Consider the following 12281-nt stretch of genomic DNA (forward strand, 5'->3'; position numbering starts at 1 on the left):
ATGACAGAGTGGTCCTGTGGATGACAGAGTGGTCCTGTGGATGACAGAGTGGTCCTGTGGATGACACAGTGGTCCTGTGGATGACAGAGTGGTCCTGTGGATGACAGAGTGGTCCTGTGGATGACAGAGTGGTCCTGTGGATGACAGAGTGGTCCTGTGGATGACAGAGTGGTCCTGTGGATGACAGAGTGGTCCTGTGGATGACAATGTGGTCCTGTGGATGACAGAGTGGTCCTGTGGATGACAATGTGGTCCTGTGGATGACAGAGTGGTCCTGTGGATGACAGAGTGGTCCTGTGGATGACAGAGTGGTCCTGTGGATGACAGAGTGGTCCTGTGGATGACAGAGTGGTCCTGTGGATGACAGAGGGGGTCCTGTTGATGGCAGAGTGATCCTGTGGATGACAGAGTGGTCCTGTGGATGACAGAGTGGTCCTGTGGATGACAGAGTGGTCCTGTGGATGACAGAGTGGTCCTGTGGATGACAGAGGGGGTCCTGTTGATGGCAGAGTGATCCTGTGGATGACATAGTGGTCCTGTGGATGGCAGAGTGATCCTGTAGATGACACAGTAGTCCTGTGGATGACACAGTAGTCCTGTGGATGACACAGTAGTCCTGTGGATGACACAGTAGTCCTGTGGATGACACAGTAGTCCTGTGGATGACACAGTGGTCCTGTGGATGACACAGTGGTCCTGTGGATGACACAGTAGTCCTGTGGATGACACAGTGGTCCTGTGGATGACACAGTAGTCCTGTAGATGACACAGTAGTCCTGTGGATGACACAGTAGTCCTGTGGATGACAGTGGTCCTGTGGATGACACAGTGGTCCTGTGGATGACACAGTAGTCCTGTGGATGACACAGTAGTCCTGTGGATGACACAGTAGTCCTGTAGATGACACAGTAGTCCTGTGGATGACACAGTAATCCTGTGGATGACAGAGTGATCCTGTGGATGACAGAGTGGTCATGTGGATGACACAGTAGTCCTGTGGATGACACAGTAGTCCTGTGGATGACAGAGTGATCCTGTGGATGACAGAGTGGTCCTGTGGATGACAGAGTGATCCTGTGGATGACACAGTAGTCCTGTGGATGACAGAGGGGGTCACTGTGCAGGAGATTAAGGAGGAATTGCCTGCACCAAAATCAATAGGACCAGACTGAAGATTCATCACCTTGGCTCTTGTAGGAGGATAACTGATCACTCGTTACTTAAGGTATTCAGTAAAATACTCAAGACAGGAAACTTCCCACAATTTTGAGAAAAAGCAAATGTCGCGCCGTATTAAAAAGAGGGGAAGGAACAGGCACTAAATTACTGACAACTGTGGTTTCTAAGTGCCATTTTCCCCTCATTCTGTGGAAAATGTCATTACTTTTATGTAAGTAGTGAAAAGTACAGCACCACAATAGCCACACTACCCTAGCACTACAACCACACTATAGCCATAGCACCACCACCACAACCACACTACAGCCACAGCACCACAACCACACTACAACCACACTATAGCCATAGCACCACCACAACAACAACCACAGCACCACAGCACCACCACAACCACAGCACCACCACAACCACAACACCACCACAACCACAGCACCACCACAACAACCACAGCACCACCACAACCACAACACCACCACAACCACAGCACCACCACAACAACCACAGCACCACCACAACCACAACACCACCACAACCACAGCACCACCACAACAACCACAGCACCACCACCACCACCACAACCACAGCACCACCACAACCACAGCACCACCACAACCACAACACCACCACAACCACAGCACCACCACCACAACAACCACAGCACCACCACCACCACCACTACAACCACAGCACCACAACAACAACACACCATTACGAAGGACCAACAACCAAGAGGTAAAATCGGTTGACTGTGAGCGACGTTTGTGGCCCCGTGGGAGCCGGCGCCCATCACCACACCTCACACACTTGAGGAACTGCCGGCAGGAAATTTCCTTTCCCCTGTACCCATTTGGGAGTTGAGAGGGAGAGGGAGAGAGAGAGAGAGAGAGAGAGAGAGAGAGAGAGAGAGAGAGAGAGAGAGAGAGAGAGAGAGAGAGAGAGAGAGAGAGAGAGAGAGACAGAGAGACAGAGAGACAGAGAGACAGAGAGACAGAGAGAGAGAGAGAGAGAGAGAGAGAGAGAGAGAGAGAGAGAGAGAGAGAGAGAGAGAGAGAGAGAGAGAGAGAGAGAGAGAGAGAGAGAGAGAGAGACAGAGAGAGAGACAGAGAGAGAGACAGAGAGAGAGAGACAGAGAGAGAGAGAGAGAGAGAGAGAGAGAGAGAGAGAGAGAGAGAGAGAGAGAGAGAGAGAGAGAGAGAGAGAGAGAGAGAGAGAGAGAGAGAGAGAGAGTGAGAGAGTGTTGTAGGTGGTGAGCCAGAGCGGTGCCCGGGAAGTGATGATTACAGAGAGATATAAACACAGTATAGTGAAGATAGTTACACTGATGAGAAGAGCCGTGTGTAGTGCAAATAGTTACAGTGTTGCAGGTTGTGCGTATAATGAAGATGTTTACAGTGAGGAAGATAGTGAAGTAAACCTCCTTAGTGATGCTCATTTGTAGTAATTAAAATAGCAATTGACAGTTTTATTGGGCAAGATGAAGATAGTTCGTAGTGAAGATGTGGTCTGTCCCCTAAGCCCCTCTGGGTATCCCTGGAGTACTGGGAAGAGAGGGGATACAAAGAGTAGTGGCAAAGGGGTGAAAAGAGACCCGGGTACAACCGGGTAACCCCCCCCCCCCTCGTAGTGTGTTTATGTAAACAAGGACAGGAATAGTGTTGCTATTGACAAGTTTACAAGACGCAGGAAGCGTTGTGTCGCTTACCAAGAGTGAGAAGCCACATACCTGTGTGTGTGTGTGTGTGTGTGTGTGTGTGTGTGTGTGTGTGTGTGTGTGTGTGTGTGTGTGTGTGTGTGTGTGTGTGTGTGTGTGTGTGTGTGTGCGTGTGTGCGTGTGCGCGTGTGCGCGTGTGCGCGTGTGCGCGTGTGCGCGTGTGCGCGTGTGCGCGTGTGCGCGTGTGCGCGTGTGCGCGTGTGCGCGTGTGCGCGTGTGCGCGTGTGCGCGTGTGCGCGTGTGCGCGTGTGCGCGTGTGCGCGTGTGCGCGTGTGCGCGTGCGTGCGTGCGTGCGTGCGCTTCAGAGGGAAAGCTGAAGGTCATTGCAGGAGAGAGTAAGATTACGGTGTTTTAAACAACATAAAAAGGAGGCCAGACGGGCTCACCATAGCCCGTGCTACCTGGAACTTTGTTCCAGGTAGCGAATCTTTAACAACAACAACATTTAAACAACGGATCGAGATGTGGATTTTTTTTAGATCTGTGGGATTATTTTTAGATCTGTGGGATTTTGTAGATCTGTGGGATTTTGTAGATCTGTGGGATTTTGTAGATCTGTGGGATTTTGTAGATCTGTGGGATTTTGTAGATCTGTGGGATTTTGTAGATCTGTGGGATTTTGTAGATCTGTGGGATTTTGTAGATCTGTGGGATTTTGTAGATCTGTGGGATTTTGTAGATCTGTGGGATTTTGTAGATCTGTGGGATTTTGTAGATCTGTGGGATTTTGTAGATCTGTGGGATTTTGTAGATCTGTGGGATTTTGTAGATCTGTGGGATTTTGTAGATCTGTGGGATTTTGTAGATCTGTGGGATTTTGTAGATCTGTGGGATTTTGTAGATCTGTGGGATTTTGTAGATCTGTGGGATTTTGTAGATCTGTGGGATTTTGTAGATCTGTGGGATTTTGTAGATCTGTGGGATTTTGTAGATCTGTGGGATTTTGTAGATCTGTGGGATTTTGTAGATCTGTGGGATTTTGTAGATCTGTGGGATTTTGTAGATCTGTGGGATTTTGTAGATCTGTGGGATTTTGTAGATCTGTGGGATTTTGTAGATCTGTGGGATTTTGTAGATCTGTGGGATTTTGTAGATCTGTGGGATTTTGTAGATCTGTGGGATTTTGTAGATCTGTGGGATTTTGTAGATCTGTGGGATTTTGTAGATTTTTTATTTTTATTTACCCATAGTTGAGTTAAAGAGCAAACGACTTTTAACGCCTATTAGTAAGTCGACAGCTTTTTCCTTCCAAAGGTCGTCTAGTGACATAGGTATTTGAACACTAGGATGCAAATAGCGGGAAAAACAAGTCATTAGAGGGAGTCATTTGTAAGTACTTGAAAGAGGGGAAGATGGGGGGGGGAGGAGGTTATGGATAATTAATTAAGGTCAAAGGTCAAACGACATGGGTTCCTCACTCCTGGGAAAAAAATACGTCAAAGCTCTACTCACAATCTTATTTGTGTGTAAAACTTACATGAATAACTTGAATAAATAAATATTAGATGACCCGGCGGTGAAAGATTGAAATGTGTAAACAATTTCTCGCCCGACTTGTGGAGGGAGACAGTCTCTTGTTTCTCGTCCCAAGCGAGAACCCGCACGCCATCTTGCGTGGGCCTCCAGTGTGTGTGTGTGTGTGTGTGTGTGTGTGTGTGTGTGTGTGTATGTGAGCGTGTGCGCGTGTGTGTGTGTGTGTGTGTGTGTGTGTGTGTGTGTGTGTGTGTGTGTGTGTGTGTGTGTGTGTGTGTGTGTGTGTGGGTGTGTGTGTGTGTGTGCGTGTGTGTGTGTGTGTGTGTGTGTGTGTGTGTGTGTGTGTGTGTGTGTGTGTGTGTGTGTGTGTGTGTGTGTGTGTGTGTGTGTGTGGGTGTGTGTGTGGGTGGGCGCATGTACATGTGTGCGCGCATATAAGATTATATTAAGAATCTTCTCTTGCCTGTATATTTCTTATGTTTTTCACTTGAAAATGAAGTTGAATAATTAACGCTCCAAAGTTCAAACAGTTTGCCGTTTCCTCTGAGATAGCACGGCAGCTCACCTTTCTTTTAATGATCTCTCCAACATATCCGTTAGAACATCCATTATTGACAATGCCCTGCCAAGAATACATCATCGGTCCCTCTTATTAAAATATTCCACCGGAGAGAGAGAGAGAGAGAGAGAGAGAGAGAGAGAGAGAGAGAGAGAGAGAGAGAGAGAGAGAGAGAGAGAGAGAGAGAGAGAGAGAGAGAGAGTACTTACAATATTTTTCCTCGGATAATGATACGGAGGAAAGTCCTGTAAAGGCATTACTGCTAGAAATGTGACCCCCCTCTATCGACACCAACCACAAGATCAAGTTAATGTTCTATAGGAGCAAGAAGACCGGCAACTTGTTCATGAAGAACTCTCCCGAGCGAAACGTCTTGAAGTAGACGAATGTCGTCCGTGTCTTCACATGCCCACTTGGAGACCGACAGCCCCAATGATCCCAGGATATAGGCAAGACATCATCATCTCAGTGATCCTAGTATCCTCAGTGATCCTTCTACCAAGACCTTTCCCCACAGCCAGTGACCTCTGGTGACCCTTCCCCACAACCAGCGACCTCTGGTGACCCTTCCCCACAACCAGTGACCCCTGGTGACCCTTCCCCACAACCAGTGACCCCTGGTGACCCTTCCCCACAACCAGTGACCTCTGATGACCCCTTCCCCACAACCAGTGACCCCTGGTGACCCTTCCCCACAACCAGTGACCTCTGATGACCCCTTCCCCACAACCAGTGACCTCTGGTGACCCTTCCCCACAACCAGTGACCTCTGGTGACCCTTCCCCACAACCAGTGACCTCTGGTGACCCTTCCCCACAACCAGTGACCTCTGATGACCCTTCCCCACAACCAGTGACCTCTAGTGACCCTTCCCCACAACCAGTGACCTCTGGTGACCCTTCCCCACAACCAGTGATCCCTGGTGACCCTTCCCCACAACCAGTGACCCCTGGTGACCCTTCCCCACAACCAGTGACCTCTGGTGACCCTTCCCCACAACCAGTGACCCCTGGTGACCCTTCCCCACAACCAGTGACCTCTGGTGACCCCTTCCCCACAACCAGTGACCTCTGGTGACCCCTTCCCCACAACCAGTGACCTCTGGTGACCCCTTCCCCACAACCAGTGACCCTTCCCCACAACCAGTGACCCCTGGTGACCCCTTCCCCACAACCAGTGACCCCTGGTGACCCCTTCCCCACAACCAGTGACCTCTGGTGACCCCTTCCCCACAACCAGTGACCCCTGGTGACCCCTTCCCAACAACCAGTGACCCCTGGTGACCCCTTCCCAACAACCAGTGACCCCTTCACTCTATCATTCCTCAAGGTGGCCATTTCACCGTGACTTTTCTGCCCCCACAAGGCTCCTCCATCTTCATTATTCTTCTCCACTGAACTTGGTCGATTTCTCCGTTCCTCTTTGCACTTAATTTATCTCTTTCTCTTTCCCCTCCCTCACCCCCTCCCCTCTCTCTCTCTCTCTCTCTCTCTCTCTCTCTCTCTCTCTCTCTCTCTCTCTCTCTCTCTCTCTCTCTCTCTCTCTCTCTCTCTCTCTCGCTGTACCCTCCACCTCTTTTCCTCTCTCCCACCCTTTCTGCTGTTCTGATTCTCTAAAATGTTCCCTTTCCTATCGTTTCTCCCTTCCCTCCTTCCCTTTCTCTCATTTTCTCCTTCCATTCTAATAGGGGAGGGGGGGAGGGGGGAGGGGGGAGGGGGGAGGGGGGGGGGGTGATGGATAAACTTAAGAGAATGCAGGCGATGAGTCACAATAACGTGGTTAAGACCCATAACAGTAACAAGACCCCTTAACGGTCCATTAATATAAACTATAACTACTCTCTAATGTTTATAACTTAACCAAAATGTATACAAATTCTCGCATTGTTCCTTTAACGTTACCGATAGTTGAAATATTTTTGTATAGACTTATAGGTAGGAAAATCTAATATGATTTCACATAAATGAACTAGAGAAATATAATAATTTTATAAGGCTATACGACTATAAACCTATATGGTTTATATAGGTATATAGGTAACCCTATATGGGGGTGTCATATTAATGGGGTATTAAAAATTATGCGAATTTCACAGCCATAAGTATCGAGGGATACACAATAATGGGGAGAGCCTCATTCTAATGGGGATGGTATCACAATGGTGAGGAGTCTAACACAAATAGGACTTCTCAATATTGTAATGGGGAAGAGGATATGACACTAATAGGGAGGGTATCACAGTTATAGGAAAGGTCCCACACTAATGGGGAAGGTCCCACACTAATGGGGAAGGTCCCACACTAATGGGGAAGGTCCCACACTAATGGGGAAGGTCCCACACTAATGGATAAGGTCCCACACTAATGGATAAGGTCCCATACTAATGGATAAGGTCCCACACTAATGGATAAGGTCCCACACTAATGGATAAGGTCCCATACTAATGGATAAGGTCCCACACTAATGGATAAGGTCCCACACTAATGAATAAGGTCCCACACAAATGAATAAGGTCCCACACTAATGGATAAGGTCCCACACTAATGGATAAGGTCCCACACTAATGGATAAGGTCCCACACTAATGGATAAGGTCCCACACTAATGAATAAGGTCCCACACAAATGAATAAAGTCCCACACTAATGGATAAGGTCCCACACTAATGGATAAGGTCCCACACTAATGGATAAGGTCCCACACTAATGGATAAGGTCCCACACAAATGAATAAGGTCCCACACTAATGGATAAGGTCCCACACTAATGGATAAGGTCCCACACTAATGGATAAGGTCCCACACTAATGGATAAGGTCCCACACTAATGGATAAGGTCCCACACTAATGGATAAGGTCCCACACTAATGGATAAGGTCCCACACTAATGGATAAGGTCCCACACTAATGAATAAGGTCCCACACTAATGAATAAGGTCCCACACATATGAATAAGGTCCCACACTAATGGATAAGGTCCCACACTAATGGATAAGGTCCCACACTAATGAATAAGGTCCCACACAAATGAATAAGGTCCCACACTAATGGATAAGGTCCCACACTAATGGATAAGGTCCCACACTAATGGATAAGGTCCCACACTAATGGAGATGTTCATACAGTATAGTGAGAATGCTAATTGCATCTCCCATCATGATTGCAATAGTGAGATATGCAAAGTGTTTAATCGCATGAAATTTGCAATGCAACGTGCAGAGGCTGTCATCTTGGGCTGACGGCAGCGAAGCAGGAGACCCTCTACTGACAGATGGGGCCATTAGGGTCCACCCACTGACAGGTGGGGCCATTGGGGTTCACCCACTGACAGGTGGGGCCTTTGAGGTCCACCCACTGACAGGTGGGGCCATTGGGGTTCACCCACTGACAGGTGGGGCCATTGAGGTCCACCCACTGACAGGTGGGGCCATTGAGGTCCACCCACTGACAGGTGGGGCCATTGAGAGGTCCACCCACTGACAGGTGGGGCCATTGAGAGGTCCACCCACTGACAGGTGGGGCCATTGGGGTCCACCCACTGACAGGTGGGGCCATTGGGGTCCACCCACTGACAGGTGGGGTCATTGGGAGGTTCACCCACTGACAGGTGGGGCCATTGGGAGGTTCACCCATTGACAGGTGGGGCCATTGGGAGGTCCACCCACTGACAGGTGGGCCATTGAGGTCCACCCACTGACAGGTGGGCCATTGAGGTCCACCCACTGACAGGTGGGGCCATTGAGAGGTCCACCCACTGACAGGTGGGGCCATTGAGGTTCACCCACTGACAGGTGGGGCCATTGAGAGGTCCACCCACTGACAGGTGGGGCCATTGAGGTCCACCCACTGACAGGTGGGCCATTGAGAGGTCCACCCACTGACAGGTGGGACCCGGAGTGTCAAGTGCCAGGGGAAGTGTCAACTTAACAGCAATTGGAGGCAACCAGCAGAGTGCCAGAACGAGCGGCAGCGGTGCCTGGCGCGTGCCATGAGGATGCGGGAAGCACAACGTTGTCATAGCGTGGGGGCGAGACGTGGCAACGAGTGGCAACTGGCAGCGGGGATAGGCATGCCAGGAAGTGGCAGACAGGAAGGAAGGATGGCAGTTTGGGGACCAGGTGACAAGGAAATGGCAGGGGAGGATGGCAGGGGAGGATGGCAGCAAGGAGGACAATGTGAGAGGAAAGGCCGCCTGTGGTGGGGAAGATATTGGTGGTGGCCAGTGGTAGTGGTGGCCAGTGGTGGCACTCTCTCCTGGCATATTGCTCCTCACACACAATAACGCTCACGGTTATTGGTGCAGTGTGTGTGTGTGTGTGTGTGTGTGTGTGTGTGTGTGTGTGTGTGTGTGTGTGTGTGTGTGTGTGTGTGTGTACTCACCTAGTTGTGTTTGCGGGGGTTGAGCTCTGGCTCTTTGGTCCCGCCTCTCAACCGTCAATCAACAGGTGTACAGGTTCCTGAGCCTACTGGGCTCTATCATATCTACACTTGAAACTGTGTATGGAGTCAGCCTCCACCACATCACCCCCTAATGCATTCCATTTGTCAACCACTCTTGACACTAAAAAAGTTCTTTCTAATATCTCTGTGGCTCATTTGGGCACTCAGTTTCCACCTGTGTCCCCTTGTGCGTGTGCCCCTTGTGTTAAATAGCCTGTGATTATCTACCCTATCAATTCCCTTGAGAATCTTGAATGTAGTGATCATGTCCCCCCTAACTCTTCCCTTCACTTGACCCTAACTGGTCAAGTGAAGGAGAAGGGACAGGGAGGGTATGGAGTGAAAGGGGAGGGAGGACAGGAAGGAAAGGGGGGTTTTCTATGTGTGTGTGTGCGCGTGTGCGTGCGTGCGTGCGTGTGCGCGTGTGTTTACTCTTTGTATTAACACTGCTACACAACATGGTTACAGCTGACAATCCCAATCATTATGGACGAAGAGGAGAAGGACGCGGGAGGGGAAGGGAACTATCACAAGAAAGCGCCGTGCCATTACGACTATATGACACTGGGAAGGGGTCAGGATAAGGATTTGGGATGGGACGGGGGCGGGGGAATGGTAACCAACCACTTGGACGGTCGGGGATTGAACGCCGACCTGCATAAAGCGAGACCGTCGCTCAACCGTCCAGCCCAAGTGGAGGACGCGGGAGAGAATCAGTAATAGCGAGAGTCCGTCTTGGATACAAATATCCATGGAGATATGGAATGGACACAACAGTTGATCAGCGAAGTTGCAGAATCTGTGGTGAGAGTGATGGACACCGCCTTGACCACTATCTACGTGAATGTGAACACCTGAGAGACATTAGAAATATGTTTAGAATAATAAACCCCACATTGTTTGATTTAGGAAAACCCTATTTGCCAAATATTGATACTGTTCTTAAAAAATTCCAGCATTTTGCACCCGCAAAATAACGTAAGCTTTTAAGGGTTGACGGATGTTAATCTTCTTGTTTGAGGAGCTGTTCACTTAAGACAGTTAAGTCCCAGCTGTGTCTGGGTACAAGTGACAGGATGAACAACCCAGCGGGTTTTCTTCCTATTGGGGAGTGTTGTACATGCTGCTATGGCGGTGTGTCCACTCACAAGATGAGTAGCGCTGCCCAATACTGTCACTATGGCGGTATGTCCACTCACAGGATGAGTGGCGCTGCCCAATAAACTCGCCCCTCGGGGCAAAATTTAAAAAAATTTAAAAACTGCTTCACTTGTGACTCAAGGCATCACTTCTGCCTCATAATCTTGGAGATACATAATTGTCCTGAATTATGTATCTGAACTCTGCCTCGTGACTTAAGCAAAGCCTTTGATACTGCGCCTCACGGGTGACTTATTCAAATCTTCGAGTCAAGAGTTTTCTGGGAGATTATCCTGAGTTGGATTAGATCTTGGCTGTTTGAAGGAGAGCTGTGTGCTTCCAAGAATGGAGTTAAGAACAAGTAGGAAAACCCCTTTAAGTGAAGTGCTTCCAAGGCGTCTGTCTTTGAATCTTTGCTTAATATATATATATTTATAAACAATTTAATTACGCTGCAATAATTAAAAAAAAAGTAATGAGGGAGAGAGACTCAGAAGACACAAAATTTATATTAGATGATCTAAATACAGTACTTTAAACATTGATGAAATAACATCAGATACAATTTAATGCTAAATATAATGGGCTATATATATATATATATATATATATATATATATATATATATATATATATATATATATATATATATATATATATATATATATATTACAACTTTAGAACACTTCCCACCAGGAGACTCGAACCCTAGCCAGCACAGAAGCCTTACAACAACTGGCATAACAGGTACGCCTTTAACCCAATGCACCAAACTCAGACCCCCAAAGAGATGGTAATTTCGGGGTACTTAAACCCCCCCCCCCCCAAAGATCACCACCTCCAAAGGGCAACTAGAGACCTTGGGAGACATTATGCCAGTTGCTGTGAGGCTTCTGTGCTGGCTAGGGTTCGAGTCTCCTGGTAGGAAAGTGTTCTAAAGTTGTAAAACTTCACTTACGTTTTCGACTAATTCGCTTTCATCACGCTTTCAATTCGCCTTAAAACGCGTTAAGCATTCTCTATTTTTCACATGTGGTTATTCTGCACATTATATATATATATATATATATATATATATATATATATATATATATATATATATATATATATATATATATATATATTAGTATATTTTGGTAGCAGTCTTTCCTGTAGACATATTTTATTAAATATGACCGAAAAAGTAAGATTAATAATTCTAACACGAATTTTCTCAATCCTTCGTACATTATGCTTCACTGTTGGAGGTAAATCAAAAATCACTTCTCCAAAATTCATTTTTATTTCTAGTCTGACGCGACACGGGCGCGTTTCGTAAAACTTATTACATTTTCAAAGACTTCACAAATACACAACTGATTAGAACTTGCGTTTCCCTGATTTTATATCTACATTTGAGTGAGGTGGGAAGGGTGATGTGGCATTACATTTGAGTGAGGTGGGAAGGATGATGTGGCATTAGAGGATATTAATAGGGTATTAAAAGTATCAACACAAGACAGAACACGAAACAATGGATATTGAATAGAAGTGTTTGTAGAAAGCCTATTGGTCCATATTTCTTGATGCTTCTATATTGGAGCGGAGTCTTGAGGTGGGTAGAATATAGTTGTGCAATAATTGGCTGTTGATTGATGGTGTTGACTTCTTGATGTGTAGTGCCTCGCAAACGTCAAGCCGCCTGCTATCGCTGTATCTATCGATGATTTCTGTGTTGTTTACTAGGATTTCTCTGGCGATGGTTTGGTTATGGGAAGAGATTATATGTTCCTTAATGGAGCCC

At 47.5% G+C, this 12281-nt stretch overlaps 1 protein-coding gene across 1 annotated transcript; it reads right to left on the minus strand.

Annotated features, from left to right (window-relative positions):
* Positions 1 to 3365: 3365 nt before the first annotated feature.
* Positions 3366 to 8443, minus strand: LOC138359831 (sporozoite surface protein 2-like). Its single transcript, XM_069319539.1, has 2 exons — positions 8188 to 8443; positions 3366 to 4039 (listed from the first exon to the last, which is right to left on the minus strand). Exons 1-2 carry the CDS (start codon positions 8441 to 8443, stop codon positions 3366 to 3368), a joined length of 930 nt encoding a protein of 309 aa, XP_069175640.1.
* Between the last annotated feature and the right edge of the window lie 3838 nt (positions 8444 to 12281).

This window comes from Procambarus clarkii, chromosome 93 (assembly GCF_040958095.1).
Source record: "Procambarus clarkii isolate CNS0578487 chromosome 93, FALCON_Pclarkii_2.0, whole genome shotgun sequence".
NCBI lineage: Eukaryota > Metazoa > Arthropoda > Malacostraca > Decapoda > Cambaridae > Procambarus > Procambarus clarkii.